General features: G+C 33.4%; 1 protein-coding gene across 1 annotated transcript in view; it reads left to right on the forward strand.

The window, feature by feature from the left end:
• LOC148284471 (uncharacterized) overlaps positions 1-17217 on the forward strand; it is a 39482-nt gene extending 22265 nt beyond the window's left edge. Inside the window, exons 2-3 of the mRNA XM_088239955.1 lie at positions 15156-15276; positions 15992-17217. Of these exons, the coding sequence (XP_088096081.1) occupies positions 15156-15276; positions 15992-16209 (339 nt within the window). The 3' untranslated portion in view covers positions 16210-17217. The remainder of the gene's footprint in view (positions 1-15155; positions 15277-15991) is intronic.
• Positions 17218-18070: the final 853 nt, after the last annotated feature.

An 18070-nucleotide genomic window follows, 5' to 3' on the forward strand; every position in this document is an offset into this window, starting at 1 on the left:
TCAAGCTTGTGACAAATATGATTGTTCTGTGATTTAACCTCAAAAACCAAAAATTTGCACTTTACTTTTACGCGCACAAATATATATTTCATATCAACCATGTTGGGAATCGAACCCAAGATCTCTAGCACTACACCACGAGGCCGACTTAGTTTGATAGTCTATTAAAAAAATGAAAAAATAAATTAAAACAACTGAAGTTCCTCATTATTCCTGGTTTCCAACTAATGTACTTCAAATGTTAATATAAATGTACACATTTTCGAACAGTAAATTCGATTTTACTGAAGGTAACTAACTCTGTTAACGTCCCACTATAATCGGGAACCTGATTAAATGAATGGAGTAAGTACTTGACTGTGATATTTTTAGCCGTGCGTCAGTCTCGTATGTTATAATTCATAATACACTGAATATTCTTTGCTACAGGCATTTGATAACGCGTCCAGACCCCATTCAAATTTTTCCATTTGTAAAATGGTTACCCTTACCCTATCATGAATGTCAAATGGTCATTTCGTAGGTATACGAGTATTATTTATTGGCGTTTTTGCATTTGTACGAATGAAAATGTGTTTTAAGAAAAAAATAATATAATACAACAGTTATTGACATATAAATCACACATCTTATTCATCATACTGATGGATTTTATCTTATGCAAATCAATACCACCTGATCGGGGTAGAGAAGTGAACTGCCCCTAAAGTTGTGCGACTTGGAGTATGCAGATGATGCAGTTCTTTTTGTTGGTGATTTTCAGGAAATTGTTGACACACTGCAGGAAAACTCAACTCGTCTGGGTCTTAATATTAATACAAAAAAGGCTCAGATTATGTGCAACAAACCCTGTCCTGACCCTGATCAACCTCTCTATAATAATGGGCAGAGGATTGAGAAAGTTGACAGCTTTAAATACTTGGGAGTTCACATAACTGAAAATGGAAGCATGCACAAAGAGCTCGCAATCCGCCTAGGAATTGCTGGAGCAACTTTTAACATGATGCGTGTTGTCTGGAACTCGAGTCTATATTCATTCAAAATGAAATGCCGATTATTCAACTCTTGTATAATGCCAGTACTCCTATATGGGTGCGGATCTTGGCACCCTTACCAAAGCTCAAAACACCAAACTTCTGAGTTTTGAGAGTAAGGTGCTTGAGAAGAATATTAGGTATAAGGTGGTTCGATTTTATAACCAAGTCCGAGAACGGACGCAGCAGCCTCCTATAACGAGCGTCTTGAGGATGCGACGGTGGACCTGGTTTGGACACGTGCTGCGCATGCCTCAGGAGAACCTAAACCAAAGTTGCCTCTTCTTTAAACCTGCGGGCTCACGCCGTCCTGGAAGGCCGTCAATGACAATCTTTAGACTTTATTCGGCGGAATTAAGGGGCGCTGGATTGACGTGGGAAGAGGCAAAAATGCTGGCTGGCGATAAGCACAACTGGTGATGTCCACATGCTCCACTTAGGAGCGGATGTGGAAAAGAAGAAGAAGAAATCACACATCATTCCCTTTCCACACCTAATGGGGCATAGGTATGCCAAATGGCAATTTCTTCCAACCAACCAACTGTCTTAAACGTGGTTCTACATTGAGGGGATCCAAAAACACACCATGTACCCCCAGCTGTTATACAGTCCTGGAGGACTCTCTTAGTCTCTGTCAGTAGCGCATAGAGGAGAGTCAAAGCGGAAGACTGATCATCTTACCTTGTAACAAAAATGATCAAGATACGTTGCGATTGGTGTATGTGTTATGTGGCGATGTAGTATAGCATATATTGCACATATATAGCATGTAGGGCTATCTCTATGTTAAACAATATCACTTTGGACATTGACATTTTTCACGTCTCTGAGGGAGTTTTTCGTTACAAGATTCTCTTACTTTTTAACATATTATTCTTTGGATATTACGTATACTAATGTGTTTTTTTTATATATACCTAATTATTTCTACATGTATGAATTAAGATATTTTATTTTGTAATGTACAAATATATGAATAAATAAATGATAAACGATAATAGCACTCTGAGAATAAATATATATAAATAGAAGTCCAACAGATCAATTGACAAGACACGAAGACATTACAAAAAACCATTATACTGTTACACTTGAAAGCTACCGTATTTTTAAAAAATAAGTATTACGTCAGAGTGACGTAGTAACCACGAGAGATTACATTTCTAATCCCTCTCCAAAGGACTGTATGGATTTATATAATGCAAGTTTTGGTCCTATGGAGGGGTAGGTTTGATACAAAAAATAGGTACATTTATTCTTCCCACGCTACATCCTGAGATTCACGCTAAATTATATTTCTCACGCATTGAAGCATATGGTTTTCAAGTGCATACTATAAACGACCCTTTTCAATAAAAATACATTATTTCTGCATTGCGTAAGATGTTAATATTGGTCCCAGGAAGCTTTACCAGAGGGTTAAGTGCCAAATGCATCAGAAGTCTGGGTATATTTCATCCTGTGGAGAACGTAATTTATACCACCAGCTGACTAAATACAACATTTGTTTATTTATTTATACTTTTACATTGTTTGTATTCTCTTTTTTATACAGAATAATGTTCCCTCACTGGTGTCCCGTGCCGAGGGAAACATTTTACAAAATGTGAAACATGCCTAGGATTAGCTATTTTACAAAGTTAACAAAATTAACAAAATAATAACAGTAAAAAAAAGTAATTAAACCAATTAACCTAATTATAATTAACATAATAAACAATAAAAAACAAAAATATTCATAAAAAACATAACTTATTTATATAGACTAATTAATAAAATTCATAAACAGTGCATACATTTTATATTTTGAGAACTTACTAATTGTCCTTATGGATAATGGAAGTAGATTGTACACTTTAACAGAGTAGTAGGTCAATCCTCTTTGACCGAAGGTTGTATTTATTTTTTTATTTTTTTGCAGCATCAGGGTGGAGTATCTAGTAACTCTGGTATTTGTAACGGAAGGTAGAGAATAATGTTTACATGCGTATTACAAAGCTTTTACATAAAGTTGTTTTATAGAATTTACATTGAGATTTTCAAATATACCGAGGGAACTAGTTCTGATATTGGGACTCTTAGGATAATTTTTATTAAAGCTTTTTGTCCAATTATTATTTGCTTGATCAGTGTGTCATTTGCACATCCCTATGTGTCAGTGTGTCATTTGCACATACTATGTAAGTACATAACATATGAAAACAGTGCTCTATGCACCATTAGATGCGGAAAGGAATGATGATGATGATGAAATCGCTGTTGTCACAAGGTCCTGTCCGAGCGTGTTCACACGGGGACAATGTGGCCGCCCGCGGTGGAGGGGGTGGTCATTTTTCCACGGAGATCCTGCCTGTCTATCTCGGTCTCGGTGGCGATGTCTCAGAATAATTTTTTGTCAATTGTCGTTTTCTGGGACAAAACAACATCGTTTTGTTCTCGTGTAAACGACTTTTGAAGGTATTTCTGCACTGAAATATTTTATAGTACCTAAACTGGTACCCGAAGCGTAAGGCTGAGATCACGTTGCCTCTTTGTAACAAAAAGATCTAGATTCGCTTCGATTGTGTCGTAATGCAGAGCCCTATGACACGTGAATGATGATGATGAATACCGTCATTTAATCAAGTCATGATAATTGGATGTTGATTCTAAAAAATGTTTATTGCGTGTACGTTCTCATACATATTTTAGTCGCCAAGTCATATGCGGATACAAGAGATGATCCATTCGTAACGTCATCGGCTACCATGGTAACCTCTGATTACAAATCAAACAATGATTAATCATGACGCAAGACAAAATAGAGCAAAAATTCAACGAAAAAAAAAAAGTTTTAAACTTGTTTTCCGAGACGCGTGTTCTGGAACTAATGCGTGGCGGTTTCGAAAGATTTAAAAAAAAATTATTTACAATTTTAAAAAACCCGTTAGGGTTACATTAGAAATTTAATATTGTCTAGTCATTTTATGTCTCGTCTAGTCTAGTTAGTTCAGTCATCATGTGCTTTTTCAGATGGATTTTAAATTTGTCTCCAGTAAAAGTTTTCAAGTAGTAAGGTAGGTCGTTGTAGTGTTTAAGTCCATTATGTAGTATTTTTGACTGTCCTGTGTAACATATTATATTTATTTTTTTGTACTCTGTAATATTGTAATTATTTTATCTTGTTTGAAAGAAGAAAGGAGGGAAGGCTCACCTTTTTGTTTTTTTTTTTTTTATTATTTCATTATTATTGTAATATACATATATTTTTTTTTACGCGTGGAATGATGCGGAGTGGCTTTTTAAATGTACGCTTTTTTTCTTCTTTTTTTGACATTGTATTTAGTAATGCATAGAAAACTATAATTAGCCTATTATTTTGGTTTATTTATTCATTTTAAATTACACTTATTTAAATATAAATGAACTTATTAAGGCCTTTTAAGCTGTGCCCGTGTCAAGCCATAGTAATGAACAATAATAAATATGTAGCAAAATAAATTAAATTAAATTATAATGACATGTAATGCATAGAATAACAATCCAAAAAAACAAAGTATAAATAATAAAATTCCAAAGAAGACAATTTTAAAAAATCAATCAGATATAAATATTAAAATACAAATTATACAAATTTAGATTCAGACATAATCAAATATACAAAATAATAGTATCATTGAAATCAATAGAAAAAAAGAAAAAAACATAATTGAGATATGGTTTCTACAAACTCACTCTATACTGTAGTAAGAAATGAGAGTAATAAATAATATAAAAGTGAGTACTAAATTAAATAATACAAAAATACATAGTGATAAAACATAAAAATTTCAAGATATATAAAAATTTTAATCGGGTTGTGGTCCCGTGGCTAGTCTTGCGGACTCACGGGCCAGAGGACCGAGGTTCAAACCCCACTCTACCCCAACTTGATTTCCGTTTTCTAACAGTGAGTTATTTACAACTCGTTGAAAATGGCCACCAAAATTGAAATATTTGGGTAAATTATAAGAAGGCTAATATTTCTTTTTACCAAAAAAAAAAATTGAAAAAAAGTATGGAAAGAAAGCAGATTAGTCAATTTCCGCTAATCTCGAACTTTTAGAAGATTGCCAACTTCGTTCCTATCGGCGCGCAGCAACCGATTGCGAACATTTTTCCTTAGTACATTGGTACTTGTAGAATTCTTATATTGCAACAAAGATTTTTATGACCTGTCATTGGCTGAAGAAAGTAGTGTTGTTAACCCTTGGTGTTGAAATTGTCAAACGTAATTCGTACCTACAACAAGCCTTTCACTGAGACTTGATTAAATCGATGTAGTTGGTGACTGTAGGATTTTTCTTTTGGTGACTTGTATGAAGGGCTTTGGAGTTAAGATATTTAAAAATAATGATCTTAAAAAATTTATTAAATTACTATAATGAACATGGTGACCTCCGTAGTGTAGTGGTCAAGAACTTGTCTCACACACGAAAGGTTCCGGATTCGATTCCCGGTGAGAACACAAAAAAATTAAAATGTGATTTTTCTCAAGCCTGGATGTTCTGTGATGTAATTCACCACTGTAATTGGGCCTCCTGGCCTGTTGTGGTGCAAAAATAACATATAAAAAATTTAAAAAACATAAGCTATTGTGATGCAAGTAAATAGAGTTTTTGCTACCATTCGTGCTTGCAATATGGTCATGAAGATGAGCGATAATATCCCACAAACACCCTTTATTTAATTAAATTATTCGCGATTTATGAAATTGAAAATTTCGAAGGAAAATATCGTCAAAAAAACACCGCTTTTTTGTATGAGTGAAATCGATAGGAAGACGCACGGTCTATTAAACAGTTGCGGTTATGTGGAGGAAGTATTTTCACTGCCATTGGCTGGTTTGAGTGGCCACTTTCACACTGTGTAACATTCACCATTCTGCTTATGCTTAAAAAACATAATTCTGCTATCTGTTCAACTTCACAAAAATCAAGAAATATGTATGTACGAACATAGGCAGACTTGTGAATGTTACAATATGTAAAGTGGCCACCTTAACTAGCCAATTATAGGTCGTGGACTTATAAATGCCCAGACTTCCATATTATCTTGTCTTAATTGTTCTCCATCTCCGTTGTAATATGTTGTTGTAATATTAATAAGGTGCCTTGTGCCTTTACAACCCTACAGACGTTGCACCACCGCGCGTTTACACGCGTTTTATAAAGCGCGTAATTCAAAAGGTACTGATGTATCGCCAAATAAATATCGCCGATTCCGTCAGTGTCAAAAGTGACATAATTTTCTACTTAAAAAATTAAAGTGATTTAATTTCGGTCTTATTTAAAAAAAATCGAGAATGCGTCTTTCCACATTTTTTTCTAAAAAATGTCGAGTGGCTGTGGATGGAAATGAAAGAATGAGGTAAGAAATAAATTAATCAGCTAATTAATTTGTGGGTTTGGTCAACATTCGGCCTTTACAAGAAAGTTATGTCAGTCGTCAATTAAAAAAATAACAAAAAGGCCAGTCAAATGCGTTCGTTAATTAACCTAATTACCAAGCCGCTTCAATTTCTTTAATTAACTGACGCATACATTTTACTCTGGAGTATTTGTGTATTTATTTAGGCTAAAAATATTATTTTATAAAAAAGTGAGTCAAAATATATTATCTAGAAATACAGTAGAACTCCGTTTATCCGAACTCCAGTCATTCGGACTGCCAAATATCATGATCGCAATCAGATAATATATAAAAAAAGATGTTATAATCTATATATATATATATATATATAAATGAATCGCCGTGTTGTGTCTCGCAAAAATTCGAAAATGGCTTTACGTGCCAATTTTGCAAAACTTTCATATTTACGCTTTTAAGGTTTATTTGCTTTATAAAACATAATAAATTGTTTTTAATTTGGCAATAATTTAATGAAAGCGGCATTTGTTTTGAACATAAATTTCAATACAACCTTACTTGACCACGGCTTGTATCTTTTCCCATGGCTGACCTCCTTTTTACGACTCACAGGCCGACCTTCGCGCCACACCTGCCTTTCTGCCACTCTGCCTCTGCCTTATGTAGCGTTCACCCGAGGACAGTACAATATTGTCCTCTCCCAGCATTCGACATATTGTCCACGCATGAACAGCAATTTGGAGGCCAGGACATTGAACCGAGACATTGTCCAAGAGAAGTGATATGAAGTGAGATACGAACCTATGACCGTGTGTCAGACACTGACCCACGCATGCTTTTTAAATGACCCACGCGTTGATTTACTACTACTACTACCACCACCATCGGTTCATTTTCCCGTAGAGGTAGGCAGATAGAATAGACCGCCACACACGTCTATCCTGGCTTACATTTATAGCTTCTTTCTTATTCATACATCTTGTCATACATGCCTTTCGTTTCTGCCTGCTTTTTTAGGATTTTGGTTTATCTGATCATGACACGTCTTCCTTGGTCGTCATCGTCCCACGTTACTGTTCATTCTCGCCATTTACAGGTTGGTCGGAGGAATGACGTCCAAAGGTAAGATGTAGGTGACTTATATTGAGGGGTATCCGAATCACTCCCATGAATGCTCCGCGATTTTCCGTAGTTTTTGAGTTATGATTTTTTTAATGGGATTTGATAAATTTTCGGCCGGTCGGTTTTTATTATTTATTTTTTTAATTCTGGAAGATTTTTTCAGGATTTTTTTATTGTAACTTATTTAAAAAAAAATACTTTCAAAATGAGCTTCGTAACATCAATGGAAGCTTCAAAGTTTTCACCTAAAATGGAGAAGTTCAAGCGAGTCAGACTTGAATTTTCAACTTAAATTCAAAATTCTTTAGTTTCAGAGTAACTTTAAAAACTGCTCTAGACTCTAAGCTTTTGTAATATCCTCGTTTGAACGCACACGAACAAGACAGTAGGGCAATAGTCACTCGCTTGGCGCGTGTGCGCATTTTTTCGGCAGTAAAAATTCCTTGTTATTATTTATTTCGTGCTCTAGCATATTTCCAATACATCTTGGTAAGAAAGAAATAATCTTTTTCGCGAACTCGTGTAAACTACGATCAAATAGGGAAATATCACGTTTATTTTTACATTTTTAAAGTAATAAAGTCAAAAGTCTATACTGTCCAGTAAAAAAATATTTTTTGCTTATTATTAATAGCATTAAAAATACTTTTAAATTTGTAATTTTTAATTCCCGCAAAAACGGTCATTCCATTGGCCACGCCCCTAATACGCCACGATCCATGTTTATTTGTTCCTGCCATTGAAATTTGTGTAAAACAATTTCATGAATCTTGACGTCACAACAACCAAGGTCAAACTCGTCGCGTTTTTCTACCAACATATTTTTATTGAATTTCTTTTTTACATTTATGTAAAAAAACATTTCTCTACCAAAAAAATTGAAAATACAATTAATTATTCTAAATCCATTTCATATATTTTTATCGGTGTTCGTAGTATGTGATATTTCCCTATTGTTGTATTGTACCATTGTTCTGTCCTGCGCAGTCGAGGTTTTTCACGGAGCTGGGACAAGACGATGTTTTGGTGTCTATTGTATTGTTCTCGTGTGAACGCTACTTTAATGGCAAACATAGTGGACGCTTGTTAGCTGCTAGCTATAAAATAATACATCAGCAGAACGCCTTCTGAAGAGTAAAAATAGCCAAGCTGGAGCTACCCCAACGCGAAACGATACTTTGTCAAATGAATTGAATAAATTAACCTGACCCCGTATTACCATGGTAAGGGTACGTTTATCTTCAATTTTATGTACAAAGTAAAATAAAACTTTCTGTATGAAAAATAGAATATGTATGCAAGCGTGTTCAATTGCAGTATACCGACTAAGATACTTTAAATTTTCATACAAATATACACATTTTCGCACATTTATTTATTAAAAGAAAACAATAGCTTCAGCCAGACGACAGAATTTGATTCAGGATACGGCACTACCCGATGTAAGGAGTACCGCTTTACCCACCGTTCAACTACTGGGAGTCTTCCTTCATTCTGATCTTTCTCTTAACGCTCAAATAAGTAAAACGATAAGTTCATGCTTTTACCAGCTGAGACAGATTAAATGCATATGCAAAAAATTGCCGGTTGATGCCGCCCGTCAGTTAATAAATGCGTTTATAGTGTCTAGAGTCGATTATTGTAATGGTATCTACGCAGGTCTGCCAATGAATAAAATGACTCGCTTGCAGTCTGTATTGAATTCCGCAGCGAGACTTATTTTTGGAATCTCTAAGTTCAGTCATATCACTCCACTACTTCGGGAATTACACTGGCTACGTTTACCACAGAGGGTGGAATACAAACTCCGTTGGCTTATGTATAGGTCACTGCACAACTCTGCTCCAGAATATCTAAGGGAACTCTGCATTCCAGATGAACTAGCTGACAGACGTCTTACGCTTAGATCAGCTACATCAACGTCGAAAGGAAAAGTTATTATACCTCTACGCAAACAGCGCGCTAAATTAGGCGAACGCGCATTTGCGGTCGCAGGCCCTACGGCATGGAATGCTCTCCCAGCAGAGGTCCGAAACTGTGAGAGTGAAGTTATGTTTCGGAAGAAACTTAAACTGGTTCTCTAAATCATTTGAATAAATTCTTAGCATGTGGTGACAAAGAACATTATTTTTCTTAAATTAAAAAGTTAAAATTAAATTTACATCTTTATATAATCACTTTGTAAAGCGCCCTTGAGGTATTATATTACGAAAAAGGCGCTGTATAAGTTATCCATAACAATAATTATTATTAAAACAGCCATTATAACAAAAAAAAATATTTGCAAATAAACCAAAATTATAGGCCAATTATAGTTTTCTATACAATACTAAATACAATGTCAAAAAAAGAAGAAAAAAGGCGTTCCTTTTAAAAAGCCACTCCATATTATTCCACACGCAAAAAATATAAAGTATTACAATAATAATGAAAAATAAAAAAATATATAAAAAAAAAATTTTGTTCACTCGGACTTTAAAATCCTTTCGCCGGCGGATCCATATAGAGTAACCCCAGATCAGCCTCCCTCCTTTCTTCTTTCAAACAAGAGAAAATAATAAGAATATTAAAGTGGACAAAAAAGTAAAATATTAGGTAGGTACAGTTAGATTAAATTAAAATGATTATTTTCAGTAGGGGTTCTAGCATTTTCTTAAAATTGGTTTAAAGTGAGGTAATAATATAAATATATCGATTTCAGTAAGACCGTGTTATAATTATTTTGAATTCTGGGAAAACATGCATTCTTATTATTATTTCGATTTGACCTTACACCGTCTCGATATATACCGATGAACACAGCGTTTGTAATTGCCCCCCTGAATTTATAATATGCTTATTATATACGTCCAAATGAAACACTATTTCTAAAATATCGAGCCATAAACGGCAGAACAACGTAAGCGACAAATAGTGAATTGTGCAGGAGGTTTTTTAAAATTTTTCATATATATTTTTTTTAATAATTCGGTAAATTTGATTTATAATGGTTGGTTATCGCCAATACTGAAATGACAGCCAAATTGTTTAAATACCTTCCGCTTTTAAGATAGTGGCGGTAACCTCAGAGTAATAATGCGTAACCTAGAGAGAAGCCCAAATGTAGAAAAACCATTATATGACTATTGGGTATTAAGTTAGCTACAGTTCGCAGCAAAACACTGGGCCGTACTCAGGTCGAGAATTGCCAAATGGATATTAATTTGCATTGTAAATACTTTTAAATATGTACCCGTGTATTTATTATTGCAGGGTTATTCTAATTTATTTTTCTATAATTCGCTTATATTTATTTTATAAAACTGAAAATACATGTGTGTGTTTATTATTTTATTTATTTATTCATTTTATTCACAATATACTTATGTTACATTTATCGAGACATAAATCCCAACTCCATGGAACCAAAGTCCTGTGTTGAGTTTGTGTGTTTGTCCGTCACATCTCCGAAACGGCGAGTCGTAGCGGCCTGAAATTTGGACTCGTCATTTTAGATGCGATTTCAATATTAACTTTAAAAATAAAAAAAAACGTTTCTGTTTTTGAGTAAAATTTGAATCGACCTCTACTCGATAAAAACTCAAACTTTATATTGATGCCTAGTGCGGCCCTGGCATATTGCCTATAATCAACTATTTTGATTCACAAATTTATCCCCTAAATTGAGAAAAAATAGTATCTGAAGTAAATATGTTTGAAATGAAAGTTTTTAAGCAACATAATTCACGTGTTGGGACAATAACTGCCAAAAATCAATGTTAATCATGGTAAAATATTCGGAATCAATTACCTGTGAAAACTGACTCCTTAAACACCTTTGACGCTCCTACTGCTGCAACCAAACATAATGCAATTCACCATAGTCGATTTTTATTTATTATAAAGTAAATATCCTAGTTATTTACAAACAAAGCCAAGCACAACAAAAGCATCCGATAAAATTGTAAATCTGAGGGTGGTTACGCTGTTTTGCCTATAACTCTGACAGTGGTGCGAGCTAGCGTAACCACCGACATTGTCGTCGGTTACGTTGTTTTGCTTAGCTTACAAATAATATGTCAACATATTTTAAGACAGTGTATAATATTCACCATTCTGAAAATGCCCATTATAGGATGAAAGCGCTAATTGGTCAAACAAATAAGTGGAAGTGTACATCATTACTATTTAGATAAATTGATATCATCTTCCCTGTCAATTTATATATTTATTAAGTGTTATTCGATTCAATATATTATGTTGTTTTTTTCTAATCGGTATTCAAAATTCCAATATGAAATTATTCCTAAGATTGCTGGTAGGTCAATGACGTTATAATATCATATCGCAAATGAATAAGAACGAAATAAATAATCAAATAACAATGTTTGAAAACAACTAGCAGGTCAAATACGGCATCGACGCGAAAGATAACGGATCGTAATGCATTTTACCGGCCGAAATCGGGCAGTTACCAAACCCATTGACATATAAAACATAGACATGCCCTGAGCCCTCATCAATGATGACACTTAACTCGTGCCCAAACGCTCAGTCATACCCATCGCGTATTTAGTCGTTCTTCGACCGCCAACTAGGCGTGATGTTTAGAATCGAAACAAAAATTGCTATTTGTGTCATAAAAACATGTAAAAACCTTTCGGATAAACACTGTAAAAATGATTGTGTAACTTTTCATTGGTATATATTTGTTCATGAGTGATTAACAAAGCTTAAAACATTGAATATTCAAATATAAATATTATTTTTTGTAATCAAACTACGCCTAGCTGCGCAATTTATTTATTTATTTATTTATTCAAAATTACACTCGTTTAAATATAAGTGAACTTATTAAGGCTTTTTAGGCTGTGCCCGTGTCAAGCCATAATAATTAGATTTAAATACAGGGTGTTCATTAAACTCTGTCACATCCGAAACCACGATGATCAGTATGATGAGCAAGAAGACATATTGGCACATTAAAATATTTTTTCAGAACGAATAAAATATCAAAAAAAGCTAATTGTTGCTTACTTCTGCAGGGGAGAAACGAGGTGTGGGGAGGGGGGAGTCTGATACTGCGCCGCGCTCCCCTCACTTCTCCCCTGCAGAAGTAAGCAACCATTTGTTTTTTTTTTTAATCGGGTTGTGGTACTGTGGCTAGTGTCTCGGACTCACGGATCAAAGGTCCGTGGTTCGAATCCCACTCCACCCCAACTTGATTCCCATTTTCTAATAGTGAGTTATTTACAACTCGTTGAAAATGGCCCTAAAAATGAAATATTTGCGTAAATTTTAAGAACGCAAATATTTATTTAAAAAATAAATATATATTTTATTTTTTGAAATTTTTGTTTTCTAAATATTTTTTTTAATATGCCAATATGTCTTCTTGCACATACTGATCATTTCGGATGTGACAGGGTTTAAAGAACACCTGTATAATGACATGTGATGCAATATAATTACAATAAAAAAAGGTATAAGTAATAAATAATAAAATTCCAAAGAATACAATTTAAAAAAGATAATCAGACATAAATATTAAAATGTAAATTATATATATTTTATTTTTTTAAAACTATTGAACTTCCTCATTCATTTAAAAAAATATGTTTTTTACCTGTTTTTAGTACGAAACTCCTTACAATGGTCTTATATATTATGATGTCAGCATTTCTGCCAGTAAAAATAATTAAGTCTGAAGGCTGTATCAATTTTTCATTATGTCATTGTAAGCCTAGTGTTAGTTTTGGGTTGGGCGTAATTTGCGACGCCCTTTTTTTGTTCTCATTTCCTATATAAACTTAGACCATAAATTTAAATCTTAGGGAAACGTTTTTATTTAGATTTTTGGACTGGATATACAAAACATTGAATGCTAATTAAATTAATTAAAAATATCATCTTATTGGCGTAATATTATATTCTAAGGGGGACTTTTTAACGCTCGTCATTTATATTCTCCTAATTAAACAAAAAACGACATAGCATTACTAATGAAGCACAATAATGTATTTTTATCGGTCACCATCATTAGCTTATGACCTGTAATAGGATGGCATCACTTTACACCCTGTGTAACATTCACCATTTTGCTGATGTATTTTTAAGAAAAAATCCACCCATTACAACAAAAATACAACATTTACAAATAAACAAAAATATTAAGCCAATTATAATTTTTTACTATTTATTATTATTTGCAATCAAGGCTCGAGCCTTGTCTTTAAAGTTGTTCAAAGTGAGAAAATATATATTGATTCCAGAAAAAGGGAAAAGATGCATTCTTGATATTATTTGTGCTTGAAATACCACAATGAAACAATTGTTGCAGCCGAGTTGTACGTTGAGGGATACGAATTTTCTCGAGGAGTTGAGTTATGTTAGAAATTTATTGCAACAGAGAGGTAAATTGATAAATACCACCCGCACTGATAAAGGTTTCAGCTCTTTTTCTCTGTAGTAATAATTGTCTTGAGTTATAAATGTTTCGGACTCAAATCGTATAATCGGTTTTTCAAAAAATACCCTAGAGAGAAAAATATAAAAACAGTTCACTTACTTGACCATTCATTTAGGCATCGTTTTTTATTTCAAATTAATTTATGACCCTTCCGGATTACATTCATTCAACAAAATAGTTTTTTTATTTTTTAAATTCATATTCTATTGTTGATGATAATATTTTTAACATCTTTGGCAAACTTTGTCTGAGTCTATTGTTTAGTTTTGTCTGGTAGTTAATTTTTGTACAATTTCAGTTCCTGTTTTATTAGTCTCGACTGTCCTTGTCTTGTTTTAGAATGTTGTCTGTGATATTATTCCGATATTCACTAATGTGTCAGTGTTTACTGCATTTTTTTTCAAGTTTTAGTTATTTGTCTACAATTACGTCAGTATGAATAAATTTTAAGGGATAGTAAAATAAATAAAACAACTTTGTTTTTAACCACTAATTTTTATTTATCACCGACCGGTTTCAAAGCAAACAAGCTTCTTCGTCAAGGTTTACGTAACTAATGAATTGATTCCTTTTTTATTTTTATCTTGTTCACTAAATACTACACGTGGACCCAATAAATCAATTCGTTTTTTCCTTACACAGGTGGTAATTTGATATCATTATTTTCGAAGTAAGACGGGAGAGGACTAAAAGAAATATTGTTTATTTGGTTATTAATTATTGTTTTCTTATTATGAATCGCTTTTTTAATTTCTAAGATTTCTAAGTTGTCTAATTTTAATATTTTATTTTCAACATGAAGTACTTTTAATCCAGTGTCTTTATTGAAGTTATGATTATTTTCAATCAGATGATTTGCGAATTCAAACAAAGTTGTTTTATTTATTTTATTATAATGAATAACCACAAAGTTAGTGCTTCAAGTATAAACTTTATATTTAAGGATTCTGTTTGCAAAAGTTCAGTTATATTGAATTGTTTTTAGTTGGTGTTAGATAAGGGAGGTCATATACTAACTTTAAGATTTTATTTTGCTGCCTTTGTAGTCTGTTTATGTCATTTTAGTTTCCCGTTTCCCATAGTTGTTGCATAATATAACTTTTTAATTTGATTAGTTGAATTTGCGATTATAAAATTAATTAATTTTGTCGTTTTGTTTTTAGGCTCTGACATGCATCTGCATTGGCATCCATTATAATAGTTTTGACTGTGACATCACAATTTCCATGATCACAACTGGAACTTTTGTTGGCTTTATCATCATTTTGGCTGGATGTGCTGCAGGTAATTTAATAATATTATTATTTTAATAAGATTAGTAGAGCTTCGGTAAGGTGCCAAGATTCGCACCCATGTAAGAGTACTGGCATTAAACAAGAGTTGAATAATCAGCATTTCGTTTTTTATTGCACCACAACAGGTCAGGAGACCCAATCACAGTAATGAATTACAGAACACCCAGGCTTGAGAAAAATCACATTAATTTTTTGGTGTTCTCACTGGGAATCGAATCCGGAACCTTCCGTGTGTGAGTCAAGCGTCTTAACCACTACACTGCGGAGGCCGCCTTTGACCGAGTATAGACAAGAGTTTTAGACAACACGCGTGAAATTGAAATTTGCTCAGCAATCCTCGGTTATATGAACTCCCAAGTATTTAAAGTTTTCAACTTTCTCGATCCTCTGTCCATTATTATAGAGAGTCTTTTTGGTATGAATATTAAGACCCAGACGAGTAAAGTTTTGACATCTGAGTTTTGAGAGTAAGTGCTTGAGGAAAATGTTAGACATAAAACATCTAAGTATTTCATTTTTCTTGGACTGGCACCTTTAGCGTAATATTGAAAAATACGCTGCATTTTAATAAAAAATGCAGTGCCCTATGCACCATTGGGTGAGGAAAAGAGTTTTATGATGATGGTGGTGAACATTTACCATTCTGCGTATGTTTGAACTCTATATTTTATGGAATATTTTATAAAAAAAATATCATTTTGCAGGATACCTTCTTCAAACACCCATCAACCGTCGCATCGACATCTTCTTCTCCCTGGTCGGATGCGCCCTCTTTGTGGCTTCCGGAGCGCTGATCATCGAGCGGTACCAGCATAGCTACAAGAGTGAGATGAAGGACAAACAGCTGGCCAAGGCTTCAATGGCCATCATCAACGGGGCCGTATTCCTCGTGGACTCCCTGCTGACCTTCCGCGGAGAGTAATACTGGAATTGTAATATTAACCAATTGATCGGGTGACGGAAATCACCGACCGATTGCTGAACGCAAGATCATACCAATTATTACTATGATAAGTTATTGTTAGTCGAGTTAAGTATGCTTGTTCAGTGAATTTCTTCAACTTTATTTTTTTTCGTATTTGAATGTTTTAGTGCGAGAATTTTCAATTTCAATTGTATTATTTTAATTTGATATGTTAAAATTAATCAAATTTGTTTGTTAAAAATGTTGAAATAAAAATACCCGGTAATTAGAGTAAAAGGAAGCTTTCCTCTCTGAACTATCTTTTTGTAACATGAAAGTTGTCGATATCCGAGGAGGTGCGGTCGAGTAAAGATATTGCTCTTCATAGCATCACCATTGGCAGGCTGGTTTCTGCGAGCGGAAAGATAAAACAGCTTAAGCCGCCGATGTCTACGGTACTCATTAGGACACACTGAAAAATATTCCATCATATCAAATCACTAGCTTACAAAAAGTCACCAATGGCAATTATTAGTCCCGTCAGAAATTAATTGTATTATAAAAATGATTTCTTGAAAAAACAATACCAGCATTAAATAAAGTATATATTTTTGTAATTATTTGAGTTTTAGCAAGCTCTATGGTGATTATGGGCATAAAAACCTGCCCGTTCTGGGAAGCCTTCTCCACAATTTTATGGAACTAGTTTAATATGTATGTCTGATACATCAGTTTTGGAGTGTTAACATCAAAAATTCTCTTATAAGACATTCATAAAATCAACAGATTTGTAGCACACATAATTGGAGTATTTTTTTCTACTAATTGTTACTAAGGTTTACATTTCAATTAGTTTTTTTAAATATTTATCTATAGCCCTTATAGTTTTACATAACACCTGACTTAAAAAAATTTGATAATTAAAAAAATCTTTGTTTGACCCTCCCGCAAAATTAGCATTATGCCAATAACATTAGGCTTTATGTATTACAAGCAAACTTAGAAAACTCCACCAAAAACAGAAAATTAGTTATTGATGCCAAAATAAACTATACATAAAAACCTACCTACCTAAATAATAGCGTAATTCCAAACCGTCTCTAAATATTGCAAAAACAGATTTCAATTATACTTCTTAACACCGCAAACTTAGCATTCTCCATTGAGTTGGTGAAGCATAATTAGGAATCTCACATTTTTTTCAAAGTTTTTTGCAAATATCTCCGTAACTGAGATGGAGATTTCTAAGTTTGCTTCTAACACCCTCATATTGTGAATGTATCATAGTGTGCGAAGTGATCATCAGCCCTGGAAATGCCTAGACTTCCACATTCCCTAATTCATTTTCGTTTGAGATATCTGTCAATGATGATTCCAACAACTTTTTTTATCTTATTTAATCCAATTGACAGGTTAATCAATAAATACTTGTAGATTTGTATAACAGTAATCAATATATTCAAAAGAACATTAAACTACACATAAATAACAAAATGTGCAACGAGATATTTTTTTAGAGAGACAAGATATTGTGTCGTAAGTTTATCCATCGAAAAGTGAGATAATTTTTTCCCTTTTGTATAACTATCTTTGCTATTGATGTCTTTGGATACTTAATTGTAAAGGAAATATAGAAGTATGGAAACTGATCATTCAGAATATTTAACACTGTGACTTCTTGCACTAAGCTGATATTTTGATGAAAAACCACTAATTTACTGTTTAATTTATTCTGTATGACTGATTAAATGTTTGTATTTTAGAATTTAAACATTCATTTGTAATCGGAAGCACATAATTCTTCTTTATGTTCATGTTTTGTTGAATTGAATATTTTTGGCTGATTGTCATTGGCTTTATACTATTTTCTCCATGTTGA

Source organism: Micrasema longulum, unplaced genomic scaffold, assembly GCF_059751315.1.
Source record: "Micrasema longulum isolate JH-2025_06_02 unplaced genomic scaffold, ASM5975131v1 h1tg000117l, whole genome shotgun sequence".
NCBI lineage: Eukaryota > Metazoa > Arthropoda > Insecta > Trichoptera > Brachycentridae > Micrasema > Micrasema longulum.